Consider the following 21,642-nt stretch of genomic DNA (forward strand, 5'->3'; position numbering starts at 1 on the left):
GTTCGTGCCATCGAAGTCCAGATCATGTTTCTTGGTTTGTCAGCACTATCCCATGCTCATAGGTTTAATCAAAAGGGCAAACAGTGTCACTTCGAGCTTTCATCCCACATAAAGCCAACATACAATATGTAACTGAAATAAGACCCAAGTCACTAGAAGACTTTCTGTGAGGGCAGTGGTTGAGTGTTGACTACCTTGAAAAGTTACATTTGTCAAAGCCTGCTTCAGTCCTTGCTGAAGAGTGAGTGAGGTGAACCTATCACACACAGTCTGTCAACTGGAAGTGAGGCAGGTCATAGATGGATACTAGTTTAGTGACACCCATGAGCATGGATACAGTGCTAATAACCACAAATTGGGGTAAATCAGGTACTGGGTATTCTCAGGGATGAGAATCTTCTGCGGATCCGCGAATTTCCGCAAATATTAGTGACCACAAATTTGTTAAAATCTGATGGCTTCCCTCATAAACACCCCCAAATTATGGAGCACTCTCCAGCTGAAAAGGGAAATATCCATTCTCGTCACTGTATTCTTAAACCATTAAAATCCCTGTGGGCATACCAGGTTTTATCATCCAAAACAGGAGATATCGCTTGGATTAGATCAAGCCATATCTACACTGTAGATATCGCTGCAATGAAATTACATCATAATGCTTTGCAAACCATTGTGACGTCACTGGTTACATTGACGTCACAATCAAATGACATCACTAATGGCTCTGCTACTGAAGCTGTTAGCAGTACTTTTTTACAGTGAAGACACTGCTAATTACTGTCTACAAACTGAAAAAGTTGGAAGAATGATGTTGGATGATAAATAAAATCTCACCCTTGTGTCTTTTGATTTCAAATATATCAACACCCGTTGATAAAAGTGGCAAAAATCCTTGGCAAGCCTCAGAATTTTTCAACTCGTGTTGATATATTTGATATCAAAAGACACTCGGGTGAGATTCTCTATATGTCCCCAGTAACCTATATTTGTCGTGAAGATTCCAGGGTAGAATAGGTCTTCAGCAACCCATACTTGCCATAAAAGGCGACTAACGGGATCGGGTGGTCAGGCTCGCTGACTTGGTTGATACATGTCATAGATCCCAATTGCATGGATCGTTGGTCATGATGTCAATCACCGGATTGTCTGGTCCAGACTCAATTATTTACAGACCCCATCATATAGCTGGAATATTGCTGAGTGCGGCGTTAAACAACAAACAAACAAACAAAATATATTTGTCATTAGAAGCGACAAACAAATTGGGTAGTCAGGCCCTGACTGTGTGTGACATTGACAACACTATCAATCACAGGTTTGTCTGGTCCGCCATGATATATCTGTAATATTGCTGATTGCAACATTAACAACATGAATTCAGTGAATCAATTCAGCGATTCAATTCAGTGATGGTGAAATGATGGAAAAGAAAACACACACACAAATAGTTCATATTCTTTATGTCAAGACTGGAACACAATGAAATCATGAGAAGTACTGTTTCTATGAATGAAGATACTTTCACTCCAATAAAATTACATAAAAAGAGACCAATCTATCAGAAGCCAAGATACCTACACAATCTTTCTAAACACAATGAGATTCTTATATATACTTTGAGTAATTCATTTTCACATATAACATTTCAGGAATGTTGTTCTCAATTTTACTAAACATTTTCACTGCTATTGCAAAGGTTCCATTCAATGATATGAGGCTATATTGCAAGATAAAAATAATACATCAAGTATGTTTTTGTTGGTTATTTTATGCACCATCAAAAAATCAAAGTGTTAAATGTGTATTTTGGCAATGTTAGTTGGACTACTTACTACGCATCTAAATAACCTATACAATACCACTGATGGACACGCATTGCATGTATCAGCTTGATCCAGGACAAAACATTGTGACTATGCCTTCAAAATTAGAAGAAATGTAAACAGTTAACTTCTTGTAATACTTCTGGCGAATCAGCAGAATTTTAATTATTTTTATTCTATTCTAATTATGCATAATGATCACATATCTATTTATTAACTCACGAATTATTACCATGTATGTATTACTTTGGTAAATAATATCTCTAGAATTCATATAACTTGTAAAAGAAATAACAATTTGTTTCCAATGTAAAGAAAATGATAACTATATTGAATTTAGATATTAATAATGCTAACTTGACCTAGTGATTGTCGTATCAGGTTCCCTGTTGAAAGCATGGAAGGCAGTCTCGTCATTCTGTCAATCTAATTGTAATTCACACAGGACATGCAGTTTGTTAAAAATAATGTACGCTTTGTGATTTCTTCTGCAGGGTATATAAACAATATTACAGATCTAATGTCCAAACACCAATTTATGTTTTAGTAACAAAATAATAGTTACACAGATCATGATTTAGAATCCTGAAAATATATCATTCAGGGAGACATTGACCTGCTTTTGATTTTGAATTCAGAAAATATTATTTCCCAATATTAGTATATTTCACCAGGAAGTAAACAGTCAATAGATCTCATCTATAAATGTGTTCTGAAAATATAATATGGCATATTCAATTTAAATATTCTGTAACAAGATTATTAACAATGCTACTATCAATCAGCTACGACATGCATCAAGAAATCATACTCTGCTACAGGATAAAATATTGTTTGATTATGCATCATACGTAAGTAATCAACTCAATAATAAGGCATGCATATTTCTGACAACAAAATATACACAGAGAAATAAATGCAGTGTGTCATCTCTCTACAGCTCTGTCGACACCAAGGTCACAGCAAACGAAGGTCAATCATACCATAAATAGAGATACCCACTAATTAGCACTAGAGAAACAGACAAACGACTTGCAGGATCTCGCACACCTTGAACATGGAATACCAAATCTGATGTATTAAGCGCTGTAAAGGATTATAGACTCAACAATTAAGGGTCCAAGTGAATGCTTGTTATTGATGTATTGAGAAATATCTTGGCTATATGTTCCTAAAGTCTAAACTGTAACTGAATATTTACTCAATACAGGTAACTAATATTGTACCATGGCCCCTTCCACCTAGTGATATTAATGCTTTGACTTTCATAACTCTAATACCCTAAAACAGGAATAAAATGTCATTGATCGTTTTGTGGAACAGGGCCCCGTTCCACAAAGCGATCTTAGCACTAAGTCGATCGTAACTCCCATTCTTTACCACTGACTTACGACAATCATAGCGCTAAGATCGCTTTGTGGAACGGGGCCCAGGGCCCATCCTTGAGATTCTTCAGTGTATTACATTTCAATCCTTCTATGAATACCCTTGATTCACCATCACAGATGCATTTTGGGACAGATTTGAATGAATGCTAAACATAGCCGGCCAATCAAATACACCGTGCTTTCATGATTGGATCAAGTGGTGATATGTCACCAGGATGAGAATGCCCCTAAAACAACTGGGAACGCCTGATCACTCAAGGATAGGCCCCAATGTTAATACTCAAGAATACACTTTTTTTCCAGTTAAAGGATCAATTTTAGTCTTTGATTGAATGTACGGAGGGCTTGCTCATGCGAGGCTTCAAGTTTGAAAGCAAATGCATGCAAAACCATCAGTAAGAAGAGTCACTTTGATTGGTTGTTGGTTTCAAGCAAGATGGGGAGAGTCTGAGCTGGTGATGTCACTTCCAAAGTGAAGCTATGGAGGCAAGGTTCAAGGGTATTTATCAAAATAGGATGGAGATATAATACACAGATAATCGGGGATGGACCGTCCTCGAACTTTCATGACTTTTTAGAAGCACCCTTCCTGAATCTCTCCACACAGACTGTGACAAATGATGGTTGAAGATCTCTGTGTATTTCACAAATTGCCGACCCCCTGGGTCACCCTCCCCAAATCTCTCCACCCAGACTCCATAATAAATGATAGCTCGCAAATACACCCATCAACATGATAGACTAAACATGCTGGCTCTATCCACACTTACTCGGCAGCCATTGTTGCCACAAGATCCCCATCAAAAGCACTATTACTAACATCGGAGACCACACACCGTGTTAACATGTAATGTGGACATAAACAGTGATATTAAAATTACAACTTTTATATGTGAGTATTACTTGGCAATATCATGACAAGGATGTTCAAAGATGGTAATAACAAAATCTATCCTATCAATCATATGACATAAATCTGTAATAATACATTATTTGATGCAACTTATGCAAAAGTAAGCGCTTAATATATCACACTTGGTAAATCAATTTTCTAAAAAAAATCTCATAATTTGTGGAACTTATATCTCCCTGGGCCAGTATCTCAATGACGGTGAAAAGTGGATGAAAGTTTTACATCATGACAAACTGTATGAGGTTAAAATATTAATACACAACAACATACTATATATCTCTATATTAACTTTCAATAAACTCTTATGCAGTGGGATAACGTTGGATACGACTACAGCCAGCACAAACCGCTGGCTAGACGCATCGCAGTCGCTTCAAGTCAGATTATACATATACATCATTCGATTTCAGAACAGTACACACAATCGGTGGACAGCTGCTTCTGTCATCTCCATGACACACACAGCAGCAGTTGCTGACCTCATATCGCTGTAAGCAATATTGCAGCTATATTTCGGTGGGAAGAATCAATGAGCTTGACACATTACCCAGTCGAATCAACATGTTACCTTATTATGATGGAACGCCCAACCCATCAGGCTGCCAACTTCCTGTACACCAACGAGTCCAAACTATCATAACCATCATATATTCCGCGGATAAAACCATCACAAATTCACACTGTATGCTATGACAACATAAGCTCTCGTTCCCCCTGCCCCACTCCTTTGTGTTTATTCAGATAACATAAGACATTCCTCCTTAATTTATGAGTTCCTATTATGCAAGAAGCTTTAAGCAAATTACAGGGAGACGGCTTGGGTGAGCTTGTGATTCAAGTTTGATTCAAGTCTCAATTGTTATTAAGAATAACAATTCCAGTTAATGACTACCATATTTCACAGAGATGTTTCTATACTACTCAAAAGAAGTTAAGGGCCACCTGATTCTTTCATATTACTATAGTTAATCTGTCCGACCAGACAAGGAACACATCTAGCCTGGATATGGTACACGATTGTGGTGCAGTCTCCCAATATCACAAAGTGGAAAAGGAAGTCTTCACTTCACACACATCTCCTTGGAAATCCTCCATGTGTCCTGGGTACTTAAAACATGGAATACAGTCAGTGTAGGCATAACCAGTTCCATCTCAAAACATCAAAATATTTCACTTGGTAGCAATTTGACTGTTTAATCCAAATTTCGACCAGTATGTAAAAAACAATAAGTGTTAATGCAAATCCTACACTTCATCAATAATCCTTTGTTTTTAACTCATTCATGTTCAATGAATCTTAATATGCAGTAAATATGAAAAGACAATTATGAATGAAGTCAAACTTTTTCGGTAAAATATCTATACCAATGTGTTGGGAATATATCAATGAATCCAGGTATACTTGCATTTGGTTGTATCATTGTCTCTCTTGAATAAAGACAAACACCCCACCTAAATATCACACACATATGTTTTCTGGCACAAACACAACTAAATCTGAATCAGTGTTGCATATACAAGTCATTTTGCTTTTGAGTCTTATATGTTTGTACTATGTAAAATACTCAGGCAAAGACAATTCCAAGGATGCTATTTATAGCCTATCCCCTTCCCTAAAAGGTCCTGGAGTTGCTTAAGCTATCCACCCTACCACAACACCCCACCCTACCACTACACCCCACCCTACCACAACACCCCACCCTACAACACCCTACCCTACCACTACACCCCACCCTACCACAACACCCCACCCTACCACAACACCCCACCCTACCACAACACCCCACCCTACCACAACACCCCACCCTACAACACCCTACCCTACCACTACACCCCACCCTACCACAACACCCCACCCTACCACAACACCCCACCCTACCACAACACCCCACCCTACAACACCCTACCCTACCACTACACCCCACCCTACCACAACACCCCACCCTACAACACCCCACCCTACAACACCCTACCCTACCACTACACCCCACCCTACCACAACACCCCACCCTACCACAACACCCCACCCTACCACAACACCCCACCCTACAACACCCCACCCTACCACTACACCCCACCCTACCACAACACCCCACCCTACCACAACACCCCACCCTACCACTACACCCCATCCTACCACAACACCCCACCCTACCACAACACCCCACCCTACCACAACACCCCACCCTACCACAACACCCCATCCTACCACAACACCCCACCCCACCCTACCACAACACCCCACCCTACCACAACACCCCACCCTACCACAACACCTCACCCTACCACAACACCCCATCCTACCACAACACCTCACCCTACCACAACACCCCATCCTACCACTACACCCCACCCTACCACAACACCCCACCCTACAACACCCCACCCTACCACAACACCCCACCCTACCACTACACCCCACCCTACCACAACACCCCACCCTACAACACCCCACCCTACCACTACACCCCACCCTACCACAACACCCCACCCTACCACAACACCCCACCCCACCCTACCACAACACCCCACCCTACCACAACACCCCACCCTACCACAACACCTCACCCTACCACAACACCCCATCCTACCACAACACCTCACCCTACCACAACACCCCATCCTACCACAACACCCCACCCTACCACAACACCCCACCCTACTACTAAACCTGCCTTACCACTAAACCCCACCCTACAGCATCACCCAACCCTAACACAACACCCCACCCTACCTCAACATCCCACCCTACAACACCCCACCCTACCACTACACCCCACCCTACCTCAACACCCCCCAATACTGCAACATCCCGCCCTACCCACCAATTCCCCAATTATTATTTGAGGATATGCTGTCCATTACTTAGAGTTCTGTAAATATTCAATAGTTTTGCAACTATCCAAGACAATCATGCCCCAAGAGATTTATTTAGCATATCCCATCTACCCCTCATTCCCATCTACCCCCTCATTCCCATCTACCCCCTCATTCCTCCACCCCCAACACATGCCCCCACCCACACTGTGTGGCCCTTAGAGACGCCTGGCCTCATCGTCAATACTGCATGGGACACACAATGTCCCTCCACCACGGAATGCATATGGCAAGACTAATATTCACACATGTCAATTTTCAGACAGGTAATATAATGGGTTGGTGTGTAACTGACGGAGGTCAAATGAACCCTACTCCGTATATGTACCTTGTGCAAACCTACATCTACCACAGCCTGATATCAAAGCAATGTGTAGAGGAGATCGTGCACATGCACTAGGGCTGGGACAGGTAACTCGGGTACTCTCGTCGGGTGGGTCCTGAGTAGGACCCAGGTACTCACATGAGTACCCGGACCCATGTTTAGTCGCGTGACATACTGTTTAATGACATTAACAATAAAACTCAATGGTTAATCTACAAGTATAGCTAATGTTCACATTTCTTTCCCACTATGCAGGCATTCGTTCTGACTTTTATATGTTCGAGTAAGCATAAAGGGTCTATCAACTGCAGTGTATACATGATCATGTATCTAAATAGTTTTTGCCAGGGTTACGGTAAAACAATTCCCATTCGGGCATTTTGTACCCAACTCTTGAGTGAGTGAGTGAGTGAGTTTGGTTTAACGCCACTTTTAACAGTATTCCAGTCATATAACGGCATGTCAGCTTAATGTGGGAGGAAAGCTCGAAGTGATGCAGGTCTTAGACGTTAACCACTTCGGTGAAACCCACGAGCACGGGTATGGTGCTGACAAACCTAGAAACATAATCGGGGCGAACCTGGATTCGAACCCACAATCATATGTTTCTGGCGTGCCCAAGGGACGCAACTCTGCACAGCGAATCGCGGCGCCTTAGACGACTTGGCCACCCGTGCCCCCCCCCAAACTCTTGAGACCTATAGTGGGTATCCGGGTAGGGCCGGGTAATTGGGTGTCAGGTACCCAGTTAGTAAATTTGGACTCGTCCCAGCCCTAACATGCACCAAAAATATTGATGTCATGTAACTGGTCAAAGGACTCACAGGAACCAGGCCATGGCTTGATACAAGCACACAGCAAAGTGCATATGTTTTTCAAGGTACTGGAGGAACATCTTGTATACACGCTAGGGCTTGGACGTGAAACTCCGGTACTCGAGTCGGGTGGGTCCTGGGTGGACCCGGGTACCCACAATACTACCCGGACCCGTGGTTAGTCACGTGATATATTGTTTAATGACCAAAACTCAGTGGTTACACTTCAAGTCGCCAATGATCGCATTTCTTCACCTAATTATTTTTTACTTATGTATCTTTAAGTAATGATAAAGTGTATGCATGATCTGATCCTTTTGTACAAGTATCTAAATAGTTTTAGCCAGGGCTGCGGTAAAACAATTCCCAATCAGACATTTTGTTCCCAACTCTTGAGACCTACAGTGGGTACCCAGTAGGGTCGGGTAATAGGGGGTTTGGTACCAGGGTAGTACATTTGGACTCGTCCCAGCCCTAATACACACCCATGAAGTATTGACGTTGGTCTGGACTGTTTAAGGTACAATTGTATAAGGTATATTCGTCAGTTTTTGGTATCAGGAGAGCACAGATCTTGCTGAGACATGAACAATAGACATATAAAATGTGTAAACTCTAAAAGACAACCATATATATAAAAACATAACTATGAAAGTTTCATTGTTTAAATGTATCTAAAATACAGGTGGGATTTTTCAAATATTTATCAGTTGATGAATACATAATGCACAATTTCAAAAGACTGACTATTAACTGTTCTTTACATTTCGTACAAAGAATACAGTATTTGACTCAATTGACATCACAGCTGTTATAATTCCAATCTTGTTTCAATTAAATACAACTTTTTTGTCTAATTGTGGTGGCTTTAATTCACAAGCTTCACAAACAACATTTTTGTGATGTGTAGAAGTCTTTTCCTGGCACATTCTGATTATTCTATTTTTAGCAGGTAACCTTTTTGGGACTGAACTTCTGTTTGAGTAATGCTAATCAGGTCAAATACTGTGATACTAAGTACTTGTACTTGTGTTTAAAATATGAATAAATACAGTTTATGGGCTAAAAAAGGCGTTAGTCTTGAAAAAAGTGGTTATGTACATACTGTTTGTGAAAGACAATGTCATGGAAACAGCTATATATTCTATACAATTACCAAAGAAATCATATCTGAAGCAGCATCTTGAAGATTAGAATGTCAGATAAAGAGACAAACTTTCCACAAAGTAAATCATTTTGGTAATATCTCATAAAAAAACAATTGATCAAAGTATCACTTTTAAGACATAAAAATCTTAAACAGATAAAATTATATGTTAAAATCATGTCATCAAATGTTTTATTACAAAGTGGGTAAAAAGTATAAATTCAGTCGAAATCCATCAGTGGAGTCAACCCAAACGGAAAAAACCACATCACCCATCGAACCATTCTCACATTAACACAACAATGCAAGGTGAACATATCCTAGAAGCTGTCGTAAACAGCTGCCAGTGTTTGTCTCCCATGCATCTGTAGTCTGACGATTACATCTGGACCAACAGCTACAAGCCCTTTGCCATGTCTGTCAATACCAGGACTAGTCAGGCATCATGGCTGGGTAATTGAAACCATCACTGATCAAAAAAAGAAAAAGTGCATTTAAAGGTGTATAAAATCTTTGATTTAAGTATGGTATTTCTCATCCATCTGCCAAAAGTGACATTTGTGCAGTTCTCTTTAGCCAACCTATTTATATATTTAGAACGAGTACACAGACTTATGTCTTAAGCAATGTTCTACAAAGCAGTCATTGCATTAAGATAATCGTAACTCCAATACCTCAACAGAATTATAACAGTCATGGGGCTAAAATCACTTTGTGGAATGGGGTCTAGGCATAGACTGAGTGAGTGAGTTTATCATGCACTTCTTGGTAATATTTCTGCCATATCAAGGCATAGGACAAGTGCCCATGTCTAACCTTGTGAGGAATCAACCCCAGACCTACTGGCACGCTGAGCTAACACTTTAACCACAAGGCTACCCACTGGCCATCAGTACAGAACTGTAAGGTTCATTTGCTTCTAAATCAGCGTAAAAAAAAATACTATTTGAATTGTTTTCGCTATTTCTCATTACCTATAAAACATTGATTATTTAGTAAACTACAAGGTTCAACAGAAGAAATCTCTGGTCCAAGTAATGAAACGGTTGTTCTTCTGCAGTTAATACATTCTCATGCATGAGATGTGTGTGTTTATTAAGTCTACAAAACAATTATTTTGTGATGACAATGATTAGCAGAAGTTACAAACATCACCAGATCAGTCTAACATGTTGCACATGTTTTGCTAACATTGTGCCATCTAAATGTCATGGACTGCTAAAACATTTGCCTACTGGCCTTCAAACCACTCCACAAACATGTTTCATTCACGATGATCCCTACTCTGATAGAGCTCAGATACGGAGGATGGAATAATTTCTGTTCACAAAATGTTTACATCAGTTATGATATACTGTATTCGACGTAATAAGCGCTCAGGGCGCTCTCAAATTAGAAATAGTGGGCTCTTATTAGAATATTATTTTGGTGAAAAAAAAAAGAGTTGAAAGATAAATTTCATGGTTTATGCTGACAGTCTGAAATGTTTATATAAGAGAGATATATTTTTCCAGAATTTAATTGCCCATAATTAAGGGTGCATAATAATAACACACGAGTGCGTATTATACGCGAATAAATAAGTCTTGTGTACATTGATCAATCGGAAGGGGTGCTAATTGGGATTGTTCACTAGCCAATATATTAGCAAATATGGCCATGGCCCTTATTAGAGCGGGGCGCTTATTACGTCGAATATGGTATATACGACTTGACTAACAGTCCCTACCATTGTTCTTTGTTAGTTCAATGTTGCACAAGTAAATTCCAGTTCTTCAAGAATATTACAAATAAAATTAACCAATGGAGTTGATAATTAGAACTATGACCAATATGTTCTACATGTTCTATTACCTCAGCTATATCCTGTGTTATACAGACAGAACCAGGATGGATGTACAGGCCAGATCAACTTAGTTCCTTGTTTTATCAAATTTCTGGGGCAATGTGACAGGAAGCAAAATACAAATCTAAAAATCAGTTGCTTTGAGGCTACATTTCTTAAAAAGATAGTTTACAAATAACAAATTTTGATTCAAACTGCATTTTTCACGTCTTTTCACTCTTCTAGTCTGTAAAAGAAGAAGATAGCGTATTTCCTCTATTAAGAGCTGGGTTAGCTAATGATTTCTCTCCACTAGAGTTGACTGTTCACAAAGCTAAGCTGTACCTTCTCATCATAGGTACCGGAGAAATCTAAAGGAAAGATCTAGAAATAAGAGCCAACCTGGCCTATTGTACAGAATGGGTCTAAATGTAAACTGAATTGATAAGAGTTTGCATTCTTAACAGACTAAATAAGGTAAATTGATCTGGGTTTAGTAGCTTTGATCAAAAGTTTACAGCAATATTCAACTGGAATTGTACACAAAAACAATGGCCGACAGCCATGAATACTTCAGATAGTAGATTCCTCTTGCAGTCGATTTCCGCATACACAATGACTGATTCCACACAGGACATAATCAAGACCTGACCCTGTTCCAGAAAGTAATCTTTGTGCTACAACAATCATTACTCCAAGACTGACTTTCATTTGTTAGAACTGCTTAACGGAACCCTGCCCCGGTCTGGCACCATGGAGACAGGTCCATCCCTAACCAATACAGCACTGCAAACTGTTCAGGAGAAAATGAGATGACTATATACACATTTGATTAAGATGTCAGCTGGCAGGATCTATACAACAGTTTGGGTGGACTCAGCCACCTCAAAAAGCAGTAACACTTAACTTTCAGTCAAAATGAGCTTGTTCTTGTGAGAAAGAGAACACTACTGATCTACAGGAAGCACCGGTACTAATTTTCCATCCCTGACAATCATTTTTATTGACAAAAAACTGCCGTCTGAGCAGCCTTCATTATGCAGAACTCAACCATACCCGATATACACACAAATGTCCACATTTTTTCTCAGTTCCGTCCCACATTTGTTTGTGCGTGTTTTTATCAAGTCCTTATTATCACTGACTCAGCTTATTGTTTCTTTTGGGGCGATCTAGGTTTTCTGTAAGCACTTTTGAGGAAGCTTGTCTTGATGCTACCTCGGAGATATTTACTACCAATGCCCGATTTCAATATCATGCCTGTATTAACAAGGACTGTTAACCATAAGTCTATGCTGCCAAGAAGAAAAGATGGTGTGAGAGTATTCCAGGGTATGTGACCAGCAAAGATCAACAGACAAACAGACAGACATACGACAGCAAGTTCGTAAAGTAGAGCAAGGCTTTGGTAGAATGCAGGACTTCGGTGCATCCCAAATTTAACAATCATTCACACAATATTGACACATACAAGTTCAGAGTTCAAAACATAAACATGACTTCTAGCAGATCGTTGAACCTGATCTTGCAAGCCCAATCCACCACGTTCTGCATCACTGCGCTGGGCTCCCATCCTCCAAGTTATCAAGGACACATTGTGAGGTCAAGGTCACAATGAGAGGTCAAGGTCACAGAATATCAGTTACTATCTACGTGAACAGATCTCAAGACTTGGGTTTGTCACGCAACTTGCTGAGGTTATACGTTTCATTCACACCTTTCTGTCCGACCTCAGGCCAAAGTTTGAGATTCTTTTCTCGGCGCCACTGTTCCCATCTTTCGTCGTCTGATTCATGGGTGAGATAGCGCAAGCCGACTTGGGTCTCCAGAATACGCAGGTCACACCAAGTCTGGTAATCCTGTAACAAATAAACCACTGTTTTACACTGGCTGTGAGTTGGGTTTCACACTGGCTGTGAGTTGGGTTTCACACTGGCTGTGAGTTGGGTTTCACACTGGCTGTGAGTGGGGTTTTACACTGGCTGTGAGTTGGGTTTCACACTGGCTGTGAGTTGGGTTTCACACTGGCTGTGAGTTGGATTTTACACTGGCCGTGAGTTGGGTTTCACACTGGCCGTGAGTTGGGTTTTACACTGGCTGTGAGTTGGGTTTCACACTGGCTGTGAGTTGGGTTTCACACTGCCTGTTCCACCAGCACTGGATTACATGCGACAAAGTAAGGATCATAATCCAGGCCATTCTAGCATTCCTTACAAAATAGCCATATATCTTATCCTTACTAAGAACTCCAACTTCTAAATGCCTCTCAAAGAAGTCCTTACAAATACATGTACCACTGGATTTGAATGAGGACGAGAGTTTGGTTTGACACTGATTTAAACATTGTTTCAGATATATCTTGGTAGTAAGCTTAACACAGAAGGAACCTTGAAAATAACACAGGTTGTAGATATTAACTCTTTGGAAAATCCCATGAGCATTGTATGGAGCTGACAGACCAACGAGTGTAATCTGAGCAGAACTGGGATTTAAAAACTTTGACTATTGAATCCTTGCAAGTAAAACTGTGTAAAGCAAACTGTGGGGACTCATAACACATGAGTACGTATTATACACAAATAAATAAGTCTTGTGTACATTGATTAATCAGAAGAGGTGCTTATTGGGATTGTTCACTAGCCAATATATTAGCAAATATTGCAGTGGGCGCTTCTTAGAGCAGGGCGCTTATTACGTCGAATATGGTAAATACTTCACTCCTGACATGTTATGAGAATTAGTTTTGTGTATTATGGAAGGATTAAAACCTCCCTATCATATATGTATGAGGGTGGGTTGTTTATGGCAGGGTCTGCAATATTTCAGCCAGACTGCTGCGGTATGTACAAAAATCAAGTTTGACAATCCAGTGATTGATATCATGAAGATCGATCCACACAATTGGGTTGTAATAACATTCAATCAACCAAGTCACTGTGTGTGACCTCCCGATCAATTTAATCGCCTCTTTCAAAAAGCATAGTTTGCTTGGGGCCTATATTTTCACTCGTAATACCCAAGGGCAAGTTTTATTATACTGTTGCATGTACCAGAACCTTATACACATCCAAACCATGTGTGTGATGTGTATGGTGCAATACCTGAAGCCAGACGTGACAGAGAGACTTGTCGACAGTGAATCTCTTCCTCATCTTAACCTGCAGGAGGTTGCTGATGACATCAATAGCTGCAGAGAAAACAAAACCATTTATCATATCTCCACGACAGAATGATAAGATCTGATTGGTTCATGTGATCTTAATAAAATACTGTGTATCCCACCTGGGAGGGAAATAATTTTCTGAGCCGGAGAATAAATCCCTAATACCCCGCCGTGAAAAACACCGGCTGCACATGGATTTCTAAGTGGGAGAATAAATCCCTTATACCCAGCTTCGTTGCAAAAAGACGCACACTTTTCCCGAGTCAATGAAAGTCACGTGACAAAGCACAGGTTAACCACAGCTCAATGGAACAGCTGTTTGCTATCAATTTTGAATTCGTTTAGATTCTTTTACAATATCAGATTAAAAAAATGTCTTTAACATAAATTTGTTGTAGCAGTTTCACAAGGGGTACATGGGGTTTTATGCGTCCCACATTAGGTTTTATACCTAAAAACAAGGACTGGTCGGCTCGGAGTCAGTATACTGTGTCTGAGTGGGGTATTCATGTTAAACTGCTGCATGGTATCTCAGTGAGCTAGCACTATAAATCGGCATCAGTCCGGACTAGCACAAGCAGCCACACAAACACATACACGCACATGCATGTCGCTTTTCGTCCCTGTTGGGATGCATAAAATGGTACTGCTACAACTGATAGTATGAACTTATCTCACACACTAACAAGGAGTGAGTGAGTATGGTTTTACGCCGCTTTTAGCAGTATTCCAGCAATATCACGGCGGGGGACACCAGAAAGAGGCTTCACACACTGTACCCATGTCGAGAATCGAACCCGGGTCTTCGGCGTGATGAGCGAACGCTTTAACCACTAGGCTACCCGACCGCCCCACACACTAACAAGGAATGTCTCCTCATCGATAGCTGCACAGTGAGAACAACATGTTTGCCATCTCACACACTCACAAGGGATGTCTCCTCATCGATAGCTGCACAGTGAGAACAACATGTTTGCCATCTCACACACTGACAAGGGATGTCTCCTCATCGATAGCTGCACAGAGAGAACATATTTGCCATCTCACACACTGACAATGGATCACCTGGTACACTTGGTCTTCCATAGTGTACACACCCTTGACCCTGTGTCCTGGTCTCGACACAGAGGAGAACCAGAGGATGTATGTATGGATTTGAGATGCTTCACATTGCAAAGATTGATTGTGAGGGCTCTTTGTTTATTTGTTTGTTTATCTTCTTATTAAGAATTCCTGTTACAAAGTTGAGAGAGTTGCACCTTGGCAATGCAACCTTATTGCTGCACATAACAGGTACAAACTTAGCAATGGTGATCGTCAGCTGATTTATACAGTAGCTGATGAGATTCTAAATATGTTTTCCTGCTCTCACACACAACGCTTGCATTCTCTATTGATTTTAACACTATTTATAACTCTGGTCCATCCAGTGTGTTCAGGGGACTTAACTTTCTTTTTCAAACACTACAGATTATTATGAGGTGAGGTGAAATTGGGTTTAACGTCGCGTCCAAGATTATTGCACTTATATAGCGACATGCATGTGTGTGTATGTGTTTGTGTGGCTGCTTGTGCTAGTCCGGACTGATGCCGATTTATAGTGCTAGCTCACTGAGATACCATGCACCAGTTTAACATGAATACCCCACTCAGACACAGTACACTGACTCCGAGCCGACCAGTCCTTGTTTTAGCCCCTTAATGCCGAGTGCCAGACAGGGTAACAACCAGTACCATCTTTTAACGTATTTTGGTATGACGCGGCCGGGGATCGAACCCTGGACCTTCCGCTCTCCGGGCGGACGCTCTACCACTAGACCACGGAGGCGGTCGAAACATTAGAAAAACTGGCTAGTACCAATTTGCATGCCTGAGTTACTGACACCAACAATCAATCACCGATTCCTTACAATGTAAGCACCCCAACGGATCAATCATTATTCATACATAAATCATCCAGTGTTAGAGACGGTGGCGGTCCAGATTATTATGAAAAGGGCTTAATATATTAACATCCTAACACAACCTTAAAACCTGCTGCAGTGGAAACATTCTCCACACATAATTTCTGCAATAAATAACCTGTTTGTTTGTTGTTTAATGCTGCACTCAGCAGTATTCCAGCTATATGACGGCCTGTAAATAATCAAGTCTGACCCACACCATCCAGTAATTGATATTGTCAGCAACAATCCACACCATAGCAATGAACTCAGTCACGGAGCCTGATCACCCAATCCAGTAAGTTGGCTCTCGCGGCCAGCATAGGTTCTGGGGAGCGGTTCTAACGTGGACTCCCCACGGGGGTGAAGTAACTAACAACTCACCTTCCTGAGATATTTCCTTCCAAGGGCTGGGGGGGTACATAAAGGCAGCATTTTGGATTTGGTCACTGATTTCTTCATCTTCATTGAATGGAAAGGTGCCACTTAAACTGAAACATGTCATATTCATCCACAATCAAAGACTGAGACTGATGAGACTGAGACTGATGAGACTGGGACTGATGAGACAGAGACTGATGAGACTGAGACTGATGAGACTGGGACTGATGAGACAGAGACTGATGAGACTGAGACTGATGGGACTGGGACTGATGAGACTGAGACTGATGAGACTGGGACTGATGAGACTGAGACTGATGAGACTGGGACTGATGAGACAGAGACTGATGAGACTGAGACTGATGAGACTGAGACTGATGAGACTGGGACTGATGAGACTGGGACTGATGAGACTGAGACTGATGAGACTGGGACTGATGAGACTGAGACTGATGAGACTGAGACTGATGAGACAGAGACTGAGACTGATGAGACAGAGACTGATGAGACTGAGACTGATGAGACAGAGACTGAGACTGATGAGACAGAGACTGATGAGACTGAGACTGATGAGACAGAGACTGATGAGACTGAGACTGATGAGACAGAGACTGATGAGACAGAGACTGATGAGACTGAGACTGTTGGAACAGAGACTGAGACTGATGAGACAGAGACTGATGAGACTGAGACTGATGAGACAGAGACTGATGAGACTGAGACTGATGAGACAGAGACTGATGAGACAGAGACTGATGAGACTGAGACTGATGAGACAGAGACTGATGAGACAGACACATAGCCAGCAACCTTCTCCAACAGTCATCACCTGTGCAATCATCAGGGACGAGATTTTTTTTTCACTGAAAGTCAACCGGGGTTTGGGGGCATTAAATGTGTATGTGCTTTCATTGTAATGGCATTTATCACAAAAGTGACCCTTGACATAACAAAATTCACGGAAATCTGTAATCCACAGATCCACAGAAAATTCTCATTCCCTGAATGGACACATGACCAGATCCTCTACAGTGACTATCTCTTACAACCATCAGGAAATTGGGAGCTCTCTTCCCCTGAACCCTCATGAGGTTGGTGCCCCAAATCTGAAGTCATTCAGATATATCATCATGACAGATATCCTGTGCACACATATTTGGTGGTAGAGTCAATATCGACGTGCCTGAACCTGAGGTATTCTGATAAGAATGGAGACATGAATAGGTCAGTGAAGAGCAGAGACGACAGTCCTTATATTCTAGTACTGTTGTTTTTAGGGGATTGTTACTATCGTTCATTACCATATTCACTGTAATAAGCACCCTTATTAAAACCATTCACAAGTTAAATTTGTTTTCAGATATCAAACAGAAGTGAAAAGGATTAGCTCAACCATTGATGAAACTGAAAGTTTTCCAATAATAATTATTCAGCAATTATATATATTCCTTCTGCACTGCTGTTTTCTGTAAAAAAAATCTAATATATACATGAAAATATAATAAAATAAGGACTGTCATGTAACTAGTTAGTCTAAGTAGGTGAGGTGAGGTGAAATTGGGTTAATGTCGCATACTGACTCCGAGCCGACCAGTCCTTGTTTTAGCCCCTTGATGCCGAGCGCCAGACAGGGTAACAACAAGTACCATCTTTTAACGTCTCTTGGTATGACCCAGCCAAGGATTGAACCCCGCACCTTCAGCTCTCCGGGCAGACGCTCTACCACAAGACCACAGAGGCGGTCTCTAGTCTAAGTAGGGGTTGTTTATTCAGATTAATAACAGACTGCTCTAGAAGTTGTCAGAGGGTGCTTATTGGCGCTGGGCACTTAATACGACTAATACAGTTCGGTATGGAAATTCTGGAAATTCCTTTTCTATCCTTTCAAAAGTATTCTACATAAGCACCAATTTTTTTCACACAATAAGCATTTTTTATCTTCCCATATTTTCTCTGAGAAGAATGCTTCTATGTCATCAGCTAGTACAACATAATATCACTGCAAGTGTACAGTTGTGTGAGTTAATGGCAGGTGTGTCATACCTGACATAGACGACCACACCCACTGACCACATGTCCAGTGACCGGTTGTAACCTTTCCTCTTCAACACCTCCGGGGCTGAAACATTGTACAACATACTATAGGCCAAATATGTCAGCATTGTTCAACATATTGCAAGCCTAAGACTGAATAGAAGCATTGTACAACTTACTGTAGCCAAGGGGCTCTCACATTGTTCAACATACTGTTACCCTAAGACTGAAGCATTGTACAACTTACTGTAGCCAAGGGGCTCTCACATTGTTCAACATACTGTTATCCTAAGACTGAAGCATTGTACAACTTACTGTAGCCAAGGAGCTCTCACATTGTTCAACATACTGTTAGCCTAAGACTGAAGCATTGTTCAACTTGCTGTAGCCAAGGGGCTCTCACATTGTTCAACATACTGTTACCCTAAGACTGAAGCATTGTACAACTTACTGTAGCCAAGGGGCTCTCACATTGCTCAACATACTGTTACCCTAAGACTGAAGCATTGTACAACTTACTGTAGCCAAGGGGCTCTCACATTGTTCAACATACTGTTAGCCTAAGACTGAAGCATTGTACAACTTACTGTAGCCTAGGGGCCTTCACATTGTTTAACATACTGTTAGCCTAAGACTGAAGCATTGTACAACTTACTGTAGCCAAGGGGCCTTCACATTGTTTAACATACTGTTAGCCTAAGACTGAAGCATTGTACAACTTATTGTAGCCAAGGGGCTCCCACATTGTTCAACATTTTACCACATAGTGTAATCCTAAGGGCAGAGATATTGAATAAGATGATGTTAGAATGTAATATTGTACAAGATAGCAAAATGTAAGGTAGAGTGGGGTTCAAAGTCATATTCAAGATTATTTCCTTATACCCTGTAAATTTTGAAACAAATGTGTCTCCAAATTAATATGACTGCTGACCCCTAGCCTCAATATGCTGACTCAATATCAATGTCCACACCTCCCCAGTTGGCTTCAAAGTGGCAAGTTGACAGCTTTAGGTCGATATTATTTCATAGCAATAAAGACTTGGGAGGTGTCATGTACTGGAATCGATAGTATAATCACCCTAGACAAGGCAGGTATGAAGTTTTTGTGCATGATTTGTGATTTTACTATGGAAATAGTGTTAAAGGCGAGCGGTCTGGCCTTGTATAAAGATGTAACAGGATATCTTGTTTAACCAACGACACAAGGGCCTGTGACTAAGACACAGTATACAGACTCCAAGCAGACCAGAGGCCTGTTCCACAAAGCGATCTTAGTGCTATGACTGTCGTAGGCCAGTGTTAAAGTATGGGAGTTACGATCATCTCAGCGCTAAGATTGCTTTTGGGAACGGGGCCCAGTCCTTCTTTTATCACCTTAATGCCAAACATAAGGCAGGGAAACAATAGGGACTATCTGTAATGTCTTTAGGTATGACATGGTGCAGATTGTGGGCACATATATGTGTCTGAGTGATGTGAGAAACAGGCAACTGACAGGACTCACCAAGATAGGCAGGGGTACCCACAACAGATCTACGGAAAGACTTTTCACCAATGATTCTTGCAAATCCAAAGTCACATAACTTGACCTGAAAGAATAAACTGAAACTTCACTTCCTGAAGGAAATACCTTAATTTCCCAGGTGCATGCATGAATACCCATCCTGACATAGTCTGTCATTCATGCAAACAAACTAACAGCATCTTCTACTTGATATTGAAGGCTACTATGCTTGTCGTAAGAGGCGACTATGGGATCGGGTGGTCGGGCTCGCTGACTTGGTTGATGCATGTCATCGCATCCCAATTGTGTAGATTGATGCTCATAATGTCAATCACTGGATTACAATATACAATTTCAACCTATCAGTATGTAGGTCAGTATGCCTGTGGTGACTGATGTTGACCAAATTTTACATTGTCTGGTTTGTACTATTTCAAATTGGACATTTTGCAGTCACAATCAGACAAATCTGGCGCAAAGACCAACTTCCGGATCCCTGGTTGTTGCCCTTGGTATGTCAGATTGAATAAATGCACATATTGTTGGTACCTATTTGTACAACAGATTGAATAAATGGGTAATCTCCATTTTTTTGTTGGTACCTATTGGTACAAGGGATTGAAAATATGGGTTATCTCCATTATGTTGTTGGCACCTATTAGTACAACAGATTGAATAAATGGGTTATCTCCCTTATGTTGTTGGTACCTATTGGTACAAGAGATTGAATAAATGAGTTATCTCCATTATGTTGTTGGCACCTATTAGTACAACAGATTGAATAAATGGGTTATCTCCCTTATTGTTGTTGGTACCTATTGGTACAAGAGATTGAATAAATGAGTTATCTCCATTATGTTGTTGGCACCTATTAGTACAACAGATTGAATAAATGGGTTATCTCCCTTATGTTGTTGGTACCTGTGGGAATGCAGTCTCCGATGACAACAGTACATTCTCTGGCTTCAGATCACAGTGGACAATGCTCTTGTTGTGTAGGTGTTTTAAGGCAACCAGGATCTGAAGGAATAAGACAGTCATTGAAGCAATTACAAATGAAAAGATGAGTTGTAGTTAACGTATGTTAAGTAAAAATATAGTTGCCATTATTTTACTTACACGTTAAAGTTTTACCCCTCGGGAAAAAACCCATGATCTTGATAAGGGATGACAAATATCATTATCCAGGTAATTCTGTGACTCATTACAAATAAATGGACCACTTGATTTGATAGGGGAGTTTGACTTAACTATCCCTTGAACAGTCTTCAAGGAGGTGTTATATCACAGTTCAGTCTGCGAGGAAAGCATGCACTGATGCAGGTCTGCAACATTTATCACTTTGGTGAAATCCATCAGAGCAGATACAGTGTCACAAACCAAGAGTCAAAACTGGGGCAAATCGGGGATTCAAACCTGTGATCACAGGATTCTGGCATGCCAAAGGGACATAACTCTGTTTGAATTGAGCGCTTTAGACATCTGGGTCCCCCGTGTCACT

The 21,642-nt window shown here is 40.9% G+C and overlaps 1 protein-coding gene across 5 annotated transcripts in view; it reads right to left on the minus strand.

The window, feature by feature from the left end:
* Positions 1-7,922: 7,922 nt before the first annotated feature.
* LOC124140921 (serine/threonine-protein kinase D3-like) overlaps positions 7,923-21,642 on the minus strand; it is a 143,018-nt gene continuing 129,298 nt past the window's right edge. For 4 of the 5 annotated variants that reach the window (XM_046508757.2, XM_046508761.2, XM_046508758.2 and 1 more), the window contains 6 exons: positions 21,063-21,161; positions 20,142-20,226; positions 18,644-18,719; positions 16,604-16,710; positions 14,215-14,300; positions 10,871-12,972 (listed from right to left, as the gene is read on the minus strand). In XM_046508757.2, coding sequence (XP_046364713.1) covers positions 12,778-12,972; positions 14,215-14,300; positions 16,604-16,710; positions 18,644-18,719; positions 20,142-20,226; positions 21,063-21,161 — 648 coding nt within the window. In that variant the 3' untranslated portion in view covers positions 10,871-12,777. Of the gene's footprint in view, positions 9,758-10,870; positions 12,973-14,214; positions 14,301-16,603; positions 16,711-18,643; positions 18,720-20,141; positions 20,227-21,062; positions 21,162-21,642 lie in introns of those variants that run through there. The other variant, XM_046508759.2, reaches the window with a different exon arrangement.

This window comes from Haliotis rufescens, unplaced genomic scaffold (assembly GCF_023055435.1).
Source record: "Haliotis rufescens isolate VD_foot unplaced genomic scaffold, xgHalRufe1.0.p SCAF_3, whole genome shotgun sequence".
Taxonomy (NCBI): domain Eukaryota; kingdom Metazoa; phylum Mollusca; class Gastropoda; order Lepetellida; family Haliotidae; genus Haliotis; species Haliotis rufescens.